At 35.1% G+C, this 15637-nt stretch overlaps 3 protein-coding genes and 2 long non-coding RNA genes across 7 annotated transcripts in view; 1 reads left to right on the top strand and 4 right to left on the bottom strand.

Moving 5' to 3' along the window:
• The window catches only part of LOC144422839 (uncharacterized), a 65931-nt gene that overhangs the window by 11801 nt on the left and 38493 nt on the right, over positions 1-15637 (bottom strand). The gene's annotated exons all lie outside the window — the stretch shown is intronic.
• The window catches only part of LOC120344542 (uncharacterized), a 205501-nt gene that overhangs the window by 156258 nt on the left and 33606 nt on the right, over positions 1-15637 (bottom strand). The window lies entirely within an intron of this gene.
• LOC120343908 (E3 ubiquitin-protein ligase PPP1R11-like) lies at positions 6131-8059 on the top strand. The gene is made up of 4 exons (XM_078112717.1): positions 6131-6343; positions 7001-7115; positions 7518-7670; positions 7970-8059. Exons 1-4 carry the CDS (start codon positions 6284-6286, stop codon positions 8011-8013), a joined length of 372 nt encoding a protein of 123 aa, XP_077968843.1. The 5' UTR covers positions 6131-6283; the 3' UTR covers positions 8014-8059.
• The window catches only part of LOC120344541 (uncharacterized), a 175486-nt gene continuing 169811 nt past the window's right edge, over positions 9963-15637 (bottom strand). The window contains exons 6-7 of the long non-coding RNA XR_013475400.1: positions 14912-15009; positions 9963-13943 (exon numbers count right to left, since the gene is read on the bottom strand). This is a non-coding gene — a long non-coding RNA (uncharacterized LOC120344541). The remainder of the gene's footprint in view (positions 13944-14911; positions 15010-15637) is intronic.
• The window catches only part of LOC120344551 (uncharacterized), a 64068-nt gene continuing 58393 nt past the window's right edge, over positions 9963-15637 (bottom strand). Inside the window, exon 6 of the long non-coding RNA XR_013475402.1 lies at positions 9963-10095. This is a non-coding gene — a long non-coding RNA (uncharacterized LOC120344551). The remainder of the gene's footprint in view (positions 10096-15637) is intronic.

Below are 15637 nucleotides of genomic sequence, written 5' to 3'. Positions count from 1 at the left end.
AAGAGAAGAAATAAAGAAATTGATATATGATCAAACGGCAATAGGAAGCATATCTAGCATATACTTTTTGGATAAGAAGAGCTGCTGGAGGATCAAATTGAAAACCAAAGAATTCTATGATAAAATAATCAAAAATGGAATTTCATACAAACACCAGGAAAATGTATACAATGCCAAACCAGAAGAGGTATATTCTAATGCCACTGAGGTAACACTCAGCTATGTACCTGTGGAAGTACCAGACAACACAATTAATAAAATTTTATCAAAATTTGGGGAGATAAAGTCGTTCAACAGATATTTGGACGATGATGGTACGGAAAACGGAATCAGAAAGTGCAAAATAATCATGCATAGTGACATTCCACCAATAGTCAGACTTCCAAGTAGCTGTACAGGTGATGAATTTGGGGTTTATTACACCACAAGACCAGCTAACTTGAGGAAATTTGACAATTGGTGTTACATATGCCATTCTCTAAGTCACGAAGTGGAGGCTTGTCCAAGACGAAGGAAATGCAAATATTGTGGAGGAAAAGGAAAACCCCATTTAGAGAAAGATTGTATTGAGAAAAAACAAATCCAAAAAAGTCAAAATGCTAATCAAGAAAATACTGAAAATACAGATACGTCAAAATCTTATGAAAGAGCTGCCAGAGATCAAACCGTTTCCGTAATCAGTGAAATAACAAAAGAATTACAGAAACAAACAAGTGTAAACAAACAAAATACACAGTCACCATCAACAAAAACTGGAAATGAAAATATATCCCAGAATAATGCCGGAGTCTCAAACACAGGGCAAGAAATAACTAGAGGGAAACCAATAAATAACGTTGAGATGAGAAATACAATACAAAAAACAATAAATCCTGAAACCTCGAAGAAAATAACAAATACCACAATAGATACTAGGTCAGCAAATAGCAATGTTGCGAAGATAAATCCCAGGAAGGACAAGAGCGCCGAGAATAAACCAGACTCATCAATGGAAGCCACTGAAACTGAAAATATGTTAACAGCCAGCAACCAGTCGGAGAACAAGAATGAAATTCTACTCATTGGTGACTCCCAGATGGCGCACATGCAAAGAAAAATTAAAAACAAAAAGATTATAAAAAGAACTTACTCAGGAGGAACTTTTGAACGCATAACCTTCGAAATAGAAAATGAACAAAGGAAATTTGGAAAAATTGTTGTTTATGCAGGTACAAACGATACCCATAAAACAGACGACGAAATTAAACAAGATATACGGGAAATGATACACAAAGCAAGGGAATATAGTGACAATGTTTATATCTGTGGCATCATACCAATTCATGGAAGAAGTGCTGGTAAATATGGTTGTGACAGGATTAACAAACAACTTGAAAAAGAAGCACTGAAACAAGGAGTAGTATTTGTCCCAAAACCAGATTCTTTCTCAGAAGAAAAAATCATGGACAGCTATTATTTAGATGATATGATGCATCTTAGTGCAACAGGAGCGGAAGTAGTCATCGAAAATATAAACGAATATGTGACACTTAGAGAACCAAAGCTAAAAAGGGCGACAGACGACAGCCCTCCAATAGCCAAGAAGCATGTGAAAAAATACCAACATGCATTGGATAAAACTGGGAGTTGAAACTCAACTACACTGATACATGCAATTTGATAGCCCACATTAGCTCGTATTAGAAGTGAAGTATTTTTGCTTTCATAGGGAGATATTATCATAGTTTTCTTTTTCTTCATACAGGATACACATCATGCATTTTAAAGAGGGAGTAAAAGTTTTAACTTATAACGTTAAGGGAATTCGAAACATGGCTAAACGAAAATCAATTTTTGAATTTTTAAAAAGGGGAAAATCAGACATAATTTGCCTGCAAGAAACGCATTGTGGGTCAGATGAAGAAGCAGACGAATGGACAAAGGAATGGGGGAATAACGCATTTTGGTCCGTAAGTTCTAATATAACATGTGGTGTAGCAATTTTATTTTCAAGTAAAATGGATTCAGAATTATTTATTAAAGAAATTGACATAAATGGTAGATATATAATTTTGACTTGGCAATCATCTGAATCTCTCCATATGTTAATAAATATATATGCACCAAATTCTTGTAGGGATAGAAAAGAATTTTTTGAGTTTATTGATAGTAAAATTGAATTTTATATAAGTTTGTTAACAACTCCACTATATCAAATTTGGCTGGGAGGTGACTTTAATTGCGTGTTAGATAAACTAGATAAATACCCGGAACAAAATTTCAGAAGAGATAATAGTATTGTAAAATTGGAGGAAATTATAGATAAATGGAATCTTGTTGATATTTGGCGTCATTTAAATTTAAATTCTAAAGTATATACATGGAAACAAAAAAGAGGCTGTTCGCGAATGGCCCAGAGTCGTTTAGATAGATGGTATTTATCTTCAAATCAAATCTATAATGTTATTAGAACAGATGTTGAAATGGCCACCTTTTCTGACCACTATCCATTTCAAATTGTTACTTCATCCTTTAAAAATGTAAAAAGAGGACCGGGTTATTGGAAATTTAATGCACAACTGATTGAATTTGAGTATTTTATCCTGGGAATTGAATCAATACTACAGGCATGGCATTTTAAATTATGTAACTTGGATGATGCAGAAAAAGGAGCTTTTTGGGACACATGTAAATCCAAAATAAAAATATGGGCAATCCATTGTAGTAAAATAAAAAAAGAATCAGATAATCAAAGGGAAGATAAATTACTAGTAAAATATAGAGAAGCATACAGGGAAATGCAAGATAATATAGAGGATGAGGACACTCTTCAAGCAATACATGATACAGAATTAGAAATTAAGGAGTATTATGAACAAAAATCCAAGGGGGCAATAATTAGGGCTAGAGTTAATTGGGCGGAAAAAGGGGAAAAATCGAATAAATATTTTTTGAATTTAGAGAAATCTAAAGGTAAAGCAAAAATGTTCAAATCCTTGAGGAAATCTGACAACTCTTTAGTTTATACATGTAAAGAAATTCAGGAAGAACAGGTACAATTTTATAAAAATCTGTATCAAAGTGATGAAAATTTGGACGTTAATATTCAAAATTATTTATTAAATAATTATCAGCAAAAAGTGTCAGATGAGCAAAAACAAGAAATGGATAACGAATTAACAGAAGAGGAATTGGAAAATGCGTTCAAACAAATGAAGTTAAATAAATCCCCCGGCCTAGATGGTTTAACAAAAGAGTTTTATGTCAAATTTTGGAAACAATTGCGCCCAATTCTCTTACTAATCTATAATAGTTATCATAAACAATCATGTCTGTCTCAGAACACAAGTCTTGGTGTAATAACTTTACTTTATAAAAAAGGAGATAAAAATGATATAAAAAATTGGAGACCTATTACTCTACTTAATTTCGAATATAAATTAATCGCAAAAGTTTTAGCTTTGAGAATGAAAGCAGTACTGCCTGATATAATAAATCATGACCAAACGGGATTTATTGAAGGAAGAACGATTCATGAAAATTTATTAACAATAAGAGATGACATTTTCTGGGCGAATAAACAAAACCAACCGTTAATAATTTTTAGTATAGACCAAGAAAAGGCTTACGATACTGTTGATAGAGTTTTGTTACTAAGAATATTAAAAAAAGTTAATTTTGGTAATTATTTCATTCGATGGGTCAATACTCTATTTAACAACACCAATGCAAAAATAATAACAAATGGATTTTTATCAAAGCAATTTAGTATAACACGAGGAGTTAGACAAGGTTGCCCCCTTGCCCCACTTTTATATATTATAATGTCTGAATTGTTAGCATCCAGCATCAGATACAATAGAGCAATAATAGGTTTTCAAAATTGTGCAGGAGATAGAGAGAAATATAAAGGTTTTGCGGATGACACTATTGTCACAGTAGAAAGTTTATCCTCCATAGATGAAGTATTAAAATTAATGGCAGAATTTGAAAAAGCTACAGGCTTGAGAATAAATATTCCAAAATGCAACATAATGTTGTGTGGGTCAGCAAAACGGCTAAACTTAGGACCTTCATACAAGGGTATTCAAATTCAAGAAGAGCTTAAAATTCTAGGAGCTTATATAGGAAACAATGTTGTATCAAGAGATAAAAACTGGTTGAAAATCATTAACTCAATTCAAAATGTAGTAAATTTATGGCAGGGACGGAAGTTATCAATGATAGGAAAAATTATTATTGTCAAATCATTAATGTTATCCAAAGTGTGGCACATTGCCAATTTTGAAATTATGCCAGGAAACTTCGTTCGAAAATTAGAATCTATAATATGGAAATTCATTTGGAATAATAAAACTCAACTAGTGTCAAGACAAATTACATCTAATATTTTCACATCCGGAGGTTTGAATATGTCTTCAGGTCAAATGGATTTTTAAAATCCTCAAAAACGAGAGTAGGCCATGGAGTAAAAGAGCCAATTATTTTATTAATAATTATTGTAATATTTTGTCCAAAGATAATTTGGAATGTCTGTATTTGAAAGTCCAATTTGACAAAGTAACTACCATACCTAATTTTTATACCGCCATTATCAATTCATTCAAGGATATTGAGTTGGAGAGAAATCATCCCTTTAATATTACAGAGGTTAAAAATGAAATTTTATGGTACAATCCCTTAATCTCAGAGCAAAATTTTAGATTTTCGTCCAAATGGATCCAAGCAAAAGTCATTTCTGTGGCTGATATTGTGGATAACACTGTGCATTATTTAACAAATAGAATATATTCTATTGATCAAATTGGGGATCACAGAAGAAAGCTCTTTTATTTAAATAGATGCTCTAGTGAAATCCAACAGGTTTGGGGCAATCTACCTATTAGCTGGAAAGAAATTCTATCGAGAAATCATAATTTACCCGAAAACAGACTTGGAATCGATAGATATATGAACTCCAATTTATCCACCAAAAAAATAAGTAGTTTATTGAAAATAAGGAAAATCACAGAAATTGCTACACGGCATGATATGTACATTACACAAAAATTAAATTTGAATATTCCTATAAACTGGTCAAATATTTGGCAATATAAACTCTCAAATAAATATAAAATTCTAAGTTGGAAAATTTTACATAATGGTTTACCTACGGGGGACAAATTAAAATATTGGTTTGATGATGAGAATGGACAATGTGTATTTTGTAATGAAAATGAAGAAACCTGTATACATTTATTTTGTTATTGTGATTGGATAATTGACTTTTGGCAGTGGTGCAATGTAAGGGAAATCAATTGTGACATAATTATTGCTAATAATATTCATAGTGAAGTGGTATCATTAATCATTCAATGTGGAAAATCAGCCATATGGGAGTTCAGGAATAGTGTCAAATATGATGATGTATTCCAAATGCAATGTAACTTGCGAGCTATTTTTAAATGCAAACTACTGGGTGTAATCAGATTAATGTCAGATTTTGATAGGCAAAGAATATTATCTGACGAAATTGTTGATGATGTACTACAAAAATCGATAATGAGTTGAAGAAATTGAGATTGTCTTGATTTAGGAGGTTTGACTATATAAATGATTGCATAACATAGACAGATTAAATGAAAATCTAGTAGCATGATAGGTTTTTGAATTTTCTGTCTAATTTTTTGAAACCTTCTCTTTTTCCATGCTAATATGAAATAATTAATTATATATGTACATAAAAATGCTATATTTATGACGAAATATGGACAATCTTCAATACAAACGGATATATGACGAAAAATGGATTATCATCACTGGGTTTGATATGTATTAATAATTGTTTATCCAACTGTTTTAATTTTCCTCAATTACCGTAATTGGAACGCAATACATGCAATTGGTTTCCAAAAAACAAAAAAAATAAATAAAATTATATAAAACAAAAACTGAAAATTTAATTGGCTTCAAAAACATAATTAAATAATTCCATATTGACTCTGGAATTAAATTTGGCAAAAAAAAAAAAAAAAAAAAAAGATTGACGAAAAATAATTTACAATAAAACGAAAATAATTTATCTGATTAATTGATCTATTTTACATATCGTACTTTACTATATGGCTAACTTCACAGCATGGACGTATAGGACAGACAATGGTGAATTAATAAGAGTTTTTTACAGCTTTATGGTTACTTAATTTTGCCTAAATTTTATAATTTATACCTCATTAAAAAAGGTTCGTTTTGGAGTCATATGTCCAACTGCTTCCAAAAATTTGCCTTGAAAGAAGTGGAATAGTTCCTGACATAAACAGCAATAATGGCAACGGTAGTAAGGACAACACAAAGCGAAGAAACATTGACCACAACAACCTCACAGGTGAAGGGGTAGAAGTTTTATAGAATTATGACAGTGAGTGCAACCCCTCATTTATGAGACAATCTGGGCCTCCATATCTCTACAATAAACCAAAAGGAAGCACAATTTAAAACGTCACCATTTGATACCTCTAAGAAGGTGATCCGATTTACCGAAGTAAAACAATTTTACTTTTGCATTCTAGAGTTTTCAGCAAAGAAACACAATTTAGATCATGTGGAGGCCGACAAGATTGGTTTAAATTATTTATGAGACAAGCAAGACACGATCTGCGGTTGTGCCCCCGTTTCAGAGACAAACAGAGTTATTGAACCAAATGTCGGGACATCTTGCAATGGGAGAACTGTGCCCTACTCTTATACCAGCAAGATATGATAAAGTCATATTATCGGTATTCTAATTCTCGGTATAAATTTGCGAGAAAGTCTTATCCTAAACTTGCAGCTTTTTATTCCATAGTCTTTTTTCATCTTCTATTTAATCTAGGGTTTTCTCGAACCGTGTTCTCTCGGTACGCCATAATAATAAACCATCTTTGCCCTCCCCAGGATAAATAAAATAAACAAAATCCTTATAGAAGAGCAAGGAGATTTTGAAAGTTGTGAAAGTCTGAGAACCACTGTTCTAGCACGACAGTTCAATTTTTTTTTTCTCCAGGAGCCATCGAGCCCGAGCGTCGTTTTGAAACTTCGCAAACCTCAGTCTGACCAAAATGTTCGATGGACAGAGGAAACGATTGACAATGAACACATGGGAAAGAAATCTTCCAAATGTAAGAAAATTATTTTTTGACTACACCTCGATTAAGGTAGGTCTCTGCTCAGAAGTAGAACAGATTAATATCTAAGCAAAATGACAGGGAAACACTGAAATAAAAGCCAAGGGAACTCACATAAAATTATGTATGGCCATTATGCACACACAGCTAGAAGTAATCTAGATTCATCTCGGAGCAAACAAGTGGTAACTGTAGCCAGGGTGACCGGAATAGAAACACCACAGCCATTGAAGTTTCAATAAACGTTAAAATAATCTGATAAAGATGTTTATCATGTTGAAGATATTACATTCCCCAAGTTTTGTTTATTTATGCCACTTGTATTTTTTCTGTATAGGATCAGTTTTTAATAGTAACTAACACAAGCATACTGAGACTGTCAAATATTACATACAGGTTGTTGTATTTATGAAAAACCTCGGATATTTGGGGAGGACTCGTCGTCAGATGATAATTCTAGCGATAGTGATGACAATGCTTACGAGAAGAAAACGAAGAAAGAGCGAGCGCAGAAGAAACGATCGAAACAACATGATTGTAATGATCACGGTAAGTTCTAAATTATTTTAAGAAGGGAGAGCCCGCAAGAGGCTGATGTTGATACTGGTTCGTATAATCAAGATACAGATATAATTACACTGTTATGACTATACATATACTCAAACTGTGATAATGACATAACAATTGGTGGTATCTTGAACCTAAAACGGTAGAAACAAAGTGTTATCAGTCCTTGTTGGGTATGGGATATGTTAGTCAGTTTTTATAGACTATAGACTTTTAACCCACAGCATGCAACCCTTGCAATGAATGACAAATATTCAACGAGTTTCTTTTCCTTTTTACAGATCACAGCCAGCATTCTTCTGATCTGCCAGGGCCACCCACATGACACAATAGTCTCATCCTTTTAACTTTTATACAAATATATTTTATTTTATTTTAAATAATTTGCTCAAAGCAAGGCCATATTATAGTTTGAATTCATCGCTCATAAACACTGATTGGCACTCCAGAAGTGTGTGTACTAATATGGGGGTAACTAATTTTGTTCCTAACCTAACTTTACATCAAGTTGTGCAAAAGGACTGAAACCTATGGGCATGGGGTATATTCACTTGGCTAACACAGACAGTCCCCGAACTCGTAATAGAACTAAAATAAGGAAAATCAAAATAAAATTATAGCCTAACCCTAACCTGGTACTCATACTACGGGAGTACCCACTGGTTGAGGCAAGACATGGGCAGTTCATGTCATTACGATCAGTTCAAAAAACTGTGAACAAATGTTTTACGTACAAATATTTCAAATTTTTTGGTTTAGATTGCACATTTCTAGTTTGAATCTTATTCCACTTCACCCAGGTATTGATTAGCACATGAGAGATTTTCTTACGTTTACCGTTTTTCCAAATAAGAAGTTGTTCCAACCATATCATTAGATGCCGGTGGCCGTTTGTAAAAATAGGGCGATAGCATTATAACAATGCACAAGAGTTGGTACTGCCGTAGTATGTGAACCAAGATGGTGGACACCAGAACTTAGTATGTGTACCAGGTTAGGGTTAGGCCATAACTTAAGGTTTAAATACTGCAGAAGTCACTTGAAAATTTCACGAACTCTTAATAGAACAAAAACACGAAAACCTGGGAACAGCTCTTCTATCAAGATGGCGGACACCAGAGTGAGTAAGTGTACCAGGTTGGGCCATAATCTCAGGCACAAATACTACGGGAGTCACTTGGCTAGTCCCAGAACTAGCAATAGAAACAAAAATAAGGAAAATTGGAATAAAATTATGGCCTAACCTGGTACACATACTTCAGGGAGTACCTGGAGCTGTAGTCTCCTTTTAAACCTCAAGTCTACAATATTTATTCATATTATGGGTGTTCGAAAATTATAATACAAACCGTCTTAAGACACTTTAGGGTCGAAAAAGTCTGCGTAACCCATATTCTACCAGATGACCTGTGGATACATCTTATTTATTTGCTTTGTCGTTCTGCAATTGTGAAACGTTTACTTACTGATTAAATACTTGTATTTTAAATTAAACTTGAGTTGTCAATGGGACGGCGGTAATAGCGTTTTCATCGAGCTGGAAAGGGAAATATTTAGCCAGTATGATTTTCTTATTTATCTCGAAGAGAGGGAAGCTGATAACACGACGTAATTATTATTTGTTTTTAAATACACGGACTTGATGGTGGAGGAAGCGGTCACCTACCAGCGGTGAGCCTAACTATTTTGACATGATTATCTCATTCTGGGTTTCGAGCCTATTTGAAAGCAAATACCTGGTTAAATAATCCCGTATACTATATCGATTGACAGTCAGACACAGGGTCGTTTTTATTTGTTTTCGCAATCCTCTCGCCCATAATTACCCCTACAGGGTGGGGAATCACGCAGGGTAGTCAGAGGTGTGACTGTAGGCCTAAATATATGACAAGCGACGACTTTTAACCCGGCTCGAAATCGTGTTTGGGACTCTGGCAGCAGCTCTCCTATCGACCACATGGATCAGTCACCTGATTAGAATTTCCAAAGCAAAAGTCTGCTATTTTGCAAAAACAAGCCAATTATCCTCTCTTCCGAAGGATTAGAACAGTTATTTACAAACCACGGCCCGTGAAGAGATATAATAGGAGTAATGTCTTAGGCGCCGGTATAGACCAAAAATAAATCATATTTTTGATCCAAATACCTCGGCATATGCAAACCTCCTGTAACTGTCAATTTAGAAAGCTTTGTCAAGTTAACAATTAGAAATCTGGATTCTCGACTTGTTCCAGAACTCTCCCTTCAAAAAATACAAATCAATAAACATGCATATCTACCACATTTTGCTTTAATTATTGTAAATTTGCGCTGGCACATACAGAAACTTGCCAAACCTTCAGTAAAGGAAACAATAAAAGTTGCGAACACATAAAAAATCTGATAATCACAGCAAAAGATGTGGCACCTGGCAGTATTGGCTGAACACAAGTTAGAGATCCCAGGTTCAACTGCGAGTTAGCCATCCTGAAAAGTGTATAAGAAACTGGGTAGGCAATATCGAACCGGGAGAATAAGTGGGGTTTTGCATTTCAGTGAATTTTTACTGGATTCTCGTTCAAAGCAATACCTCCTTAAAAACGAATGAATGGATAACGTCAAAGTTTTGCACAAGTTTGCTAAACTCTGACAATATAGCAGAGGTCCCCAACCTTTTATGGCTTGTGGCCCCCTTCCAGAGGTTTCTAAGCCTCATGGCCCAGTGGTATTTATAGTGTTATTATGATTGGTAGATTCCAAATCTCATTAGTTTCAAACAATTCATGCTCAATAAAGTGATTAGACCCCGTGAAACAACGTTATCAAGCAACGAAACTAAGAAGTTTTCTTGTCAAGGGACAAGTAGAATCTGTTCTGCACCTTGTGACCCCTATTTAACAGCGACGGCCCCTTGTTAGGAACTGCTGCGCCAGGGTAACTACTATTGGGGCTGAGTGGTGGTCTCTTATGTGTGATTACCGCAACCAGGAAAAGCGATTTTTAACAAAAAATTGATAACATTTTTAATTAGAAATATAGTATTTACAAACATGATTAGAAATAAATTTAGCAGAAAAAAAAAATTGAAAATAACAGAAATCATGATTTAATACTAATCTATAAATACTATCAGCATAATGGCCTAGTGCACGGGTCAGCAACCTTTAGCATTGAAAGAACCGTTTTGCATCCTTTCCATCAAACTCGAACCTCCTCGGAGTCGCAACATCTACTCTAATGTCAGAACTCAGGAAGATGTAATAATTATTAAAACATAATTTTATCAAAAAGGGGGCGATCTTGCTACAATTACTAGCGCTGATCATAATATGGGGCTCTATGCAACCTATTCTTTTGCAGAAAAACCATGATTAAAACATAATTTAGTTATAAAGAGTTATCTTGCTACAAAAACCAGGGCTAATCATTCATAATTTTTATTATATAGTATGTGTACCAGGCCAGAGTTAGGCCATAATTTTTATTCCAATTTTCCTTATTTTAGTTCTATTAAGAGTCCCAGGAACTGTTTGTATTAGTCAAGTTTATATACCCCCTGCCCATAGGTTTCAGTCCCTTTACACAACTTGATGTAAAACAGGCGAACAAAATTAGATAACTTCATGTTGGTACACACACTTCTGGAACGCCCAATAATTTGTGGAAAATGTTTCTAAACATGGCCTGATACATTCAGGTTCAGAAACATTTTGGATTCGGAATTGCAAATTATTCATTGAAGAGAACGCCACCCTTTTTTCTTAACAGAATTCACTCAAAAATGAATAAAAATAAGAAAAAAAAAAAAAAAAAATTAGTTCAAAATGAATAAACATCACCGGGCTAAGAAGTACAGTGTTAATAAAACAAGAAGAAAATGAAAAAAGTTGAATTAATTAAACATCAACCTTGACCCGGTACAGAAGCGACTTGACTGAGAAATAATTTACTCAAAGCAAGGCGTTTACACTCACTCAGAAGCAACGTAGACTCATTTTTAGTGAACTGAAAGGCAACCACTGTATTGTTAAAGCTATCTATCTCACATCTATGATAAAGAAACATAGCGGTGAATGAGAAGTTAGTACTCAAACTAACGTTTTCACGATAAGAGTGCACACACACACACGAAAAAAATTATCGTTCCGAGCCATTTTTAGAGGGTATGCTTTACCTCAACGTTTTACATAAACAATTAAGGAAACTTGCAGGTGCCAGAGTTTCATGATCAAGATTTAATTTTCCCTACGTTCAGCCGGAATGAAAATTTTTTTCAACATAAAGTCGGCAGTCGAATATAAATTTCACCGGCTCTGAAGCCCTGGTCTTAAATCAGGTATGAGAAAGGTGAATTACTACATTTTTCCAAATTCTGATTTTTGAAAATTACGATCATAGAAATGGAATCTGAAACAATATTCACATTAAAAAACTATGCAGCAGTTGAAAAAGAGGTCAAGTTAACTTCAGTGTGATTCAACATCAAAAATAAGGGAGTTTGAAAATAGCAGCACTGACACCTTTATACTAGCATTAGATAATTCTGACCAGACACGCCTCAATGGTTATATTAAAAGAAATTGTACTGAAGTTTAAAAATAGCAGCACTGACACCATTACATTAGCATTAGATTATTCTGGCCAGTCACACCTCAATGATTATTCAAAGAAATCGTACTGAAATAAACTAAACTTAATAAACAGACACAAAGTTGAAATAAAAAACTATTAAAGCAGCTAATGTGTAGAAGAGTTGTAAGTTTTGATTATTAAATTTTTTCACTGATGTTAGTAATGAAGGCTAGCCTGTAGGGTGAGAGTTTGACACAATTTCATTGATGTTCGATATTTTGAAACCCTCCACTTTATGGCTCTGGAATTAGACATTTGATTCATTCGATATTCAAAGCTTTGAGGGTTGAATATGCCAGAAGTTTTTGTAGTCCAAAGTGTTTGGGAGCACATCCTAAATTTTCAGAGTTTGGCAAGTTTTTTTTTCATGATATTAAATGTATCAAAAAGTTTTTGCGATTTTAGTTTTATTGATATTGAAAGAAGATCAGTTTTCAGCCTAACGTTGTGGCCCCCCTACAATTGCTTTGTGGCCCCTTTGGGGGGTTACGGGGCCCCCACTTGGGAACCAATGCGCTTGAGTTTTACTTCTATATTTTCATGTGTATTGTCCCATTTCAACATGGTAGTCTTTAACCGTTGTTCTGTTAGTGAAAGATAGATGTCAGACAACTGTGTCTTAGGCCAGTTAAGGCCTTGTTAATTATTAATTAATTATGCAGGCGCTTTCAAATTTTGAGGCTAATAACTATACATACATGCGAAATATTTTTCAAGTCAGTGCGTAAATTTCTTCCTACTTCAGAGGCCTGACCGTAGTTGGTTACTTCACAATTAACAGCTTATTTCAAGCACTGTATTTATGATGCATAATTAATATTTCATTTCTACAACTGCACAATGTTAGCTCATGCGTGACGTAATTAGAAATAAAATTACTACATGGCAGCAAAAACATCTTCAATGGTGGCACAGGAAGTTAGTGGCATCTTAACCATGACAAAGAAAATGGGAGGTCAATCCCTAAACCCATAGTTGGATGATATTTACTATGGCAGCACGGCATTTCAATGGGGCATCAAATTGATTTCAAGGCATTATTGAATGCCTCAGTGTCTCCAAAGTCTCAGGGCAGTGTGTGTCTTTCCAATGAAAATAATTCTCTCCATGCCACGCTAGTAGGTGGCATGGTTTGTTTTGATGCCACTGCCTGAAACACAGGAACCATGTTACATGGCATTAGTACACTTTTGATGCCACAATTTTTATAAAACGTCATTGTTTTAAAACACAATGAGCAAAGCATTGGTGGCTATTCGATGCCGTTTGGTAGGTGCCATGGCTCTCATGTAATAAAACACAGCAAGGTGTGAGGTGCGGTATGACAAGTGGCATGGCACATATCTGATGCCACTGAGTAAAAAACATTGCAAGGCATCACAAAAATGCCACAGAACAAATTTACAACAACCATTTAGTGCCACAGTGGGCATCGAAATATGTCCCACATTCACTGTGATATGTCGTCATTATCGGGGTCCACATTATGAGGGGATTCCCATTTGGGACCAAAACGGCAGCGCTGGTCCTCGATTCTTGACGATTGCATTCGAACAATCAATCTTCGTCTGGGATAGTGGTCGTTAGCAGCACCGGAGCGTCTAATATGGGAGGTGACGAGCGCTGGTCATTTTACCTCGTGCTCTGGAACAAACAAAAAAAATTAGGTCTAAATATTTCATTTTGATTAGATTCTGATAAAAAATTGTAGCCTTATAGAATAGATTCTTGGGTACGCCCGTAGTATGTGAACCAAGATGGCCAACACCGGAACGTAGTAAGTGTACCAGGTTAGGGTTAGGCCATATTTTTATTCCAATTTTCCTTATTTTAGATCTGTATCTGATATTATGGCCTAATCCTAAACCGGTACACATACTACGTTCCAGTGTCCGCCATCTTGGTTCACAAACTACAAGAGTATCGTACCTATTTTTTTTTTTGCTCAAATCAAGGTGACTTGCACTCATTCATGAGTAGAACTGGGCATTTTCGAATATATGATGATTTCAGAATCAAATCAAACATTTTTTCGAATCTCGAATACTTGGAATACATGTAGTTGTATGTGGCTGTTATATTGTTATGGGTCCACATGACTGAAAACACGTAATCTATCACCTGGACAGTTCACACACAATAGGAAATATGTTTCATCAATAACTCACTCATATGACAGAATTGCATTTTAAAAATTTGACATGAATAAAAAAACACAGGGATTGATCTCGACCTGCGGGCGGACAAAAACAAGATGACGGCCGTCTAAACCGATGCGAATAATTGGTACTTCCGTAGTATGTAAACCAAGATGGCGGACACCGGAACGTAGTATGTGTACCAGGTTAGGGTTAAGCCTTAATTTCATAACTTGGCTAGTCCCCGAACTCGTAATAGAACTAAAATAAAGAAAACTGGAATAAATTTATGGCCTAACCGTAACCTGATACACATACTACGTTCCGATGTCCGCCATGTTGGTTCACATACTACAGGAGTACCTAATAATTTATTAATCGATTAGAAATGTCCAGCCCTACTGATGAGTATAGTAGGCTCCTCTTACGTCTTTGTCAGAGTGAAATTGTAAACGCTCCTCACAAAACACTCACCTGCCATCTCATGAGAGCGTTAAAAAATGTGTCATCAAGTGAATGTCTGTTTTCGTTTCCTGGTATTCCACCATTTTCCAGTCTCGGTCAAAGAACCACTGAAAAGGAAGAATGAATACAACTGAAAACTTTGCTTTTTTAGGGAAATATCTCTAAGAGAGGTCACTTTTACTCGCTCGGAAATAACTGAACGAAGTTACAAGCAACCCCCGAAATGGCAAAGTGCTACTTGATTGCATAGACCAGGGGTGGGCAACCCATTTGTTCGGCACACGAGACCTTGGAAACGAGATCATTCTCCTTCGAATCAAAACTTTCAAGACTCTGAATTTTGTGATGAAAACTAGGTTTATTATCCGTTTATTCATTATCGTTTGTTAACAATCCGTTATTTATTCAACTCTTCAACTATTTATTCAACTCTTTTTCATGACATATAGCTACAATTTTTCCTTTAAATTCAGTCGGTTTTGGCACTCGAGGCGAAAAAGGTTGCCCACCCCTGGCATAGACTGACCACACTGCTAAGCGTTAGAAATACGCTTGTTACTGCACCTCTGATTACGCTGCCAAGATTCGAATCCCACGCTGGATTAATTATGTGCGAGAGGATTACTGGACTTCCCACCATCTTAGGGTGGTTCACGTAACGGCTTCCTCCACCGTCAAGTCCATGCTTCTGGAACAAATAACTGGCTAACCAATCCCATACCTGACCTGGACTGG

Source organism: Styela clava, chromosome 5, assembly GCF_964204865.1.
Source record: "Styela clava chromosome 5, kaStyClav1.hap1.2, whole genome shotgun sequence".
NCBI classification, from domain to species: domain Eukaryota; kingdom Metazoa; phylum Chordata; class Ascidiacea; order Stolidobranchia; family Styelidae; genus Styela; species Styela clava.
Note: the sequence above shows the minus strand (reverse complement) of the source record. Positions and strands in the feature narration are given on the sequence as shown.

Coding starts and splice junctions, on each gene's coding strand:
- LOC120343908 (XM_078112717.1), top strand. CDS start 6,284: ATGGCAACGGTAGTAAGGACAACACAAAGCGAAGAAACATTGACCACA. Junction 7,116..7,517: donor GGGAAAGAAATCTTCCAAAT/GTAAGAAAATTA, acceptor TATTACATACAG/GTTGTTGTATTTATGAAAAA. Junction 7,671..7,969: donor ACATGATTGTAATGATCACG/GTAAGTTCTAAA, acceptor TCCTTTTTACAG/ATCACAGCCAGCATTCTTCT.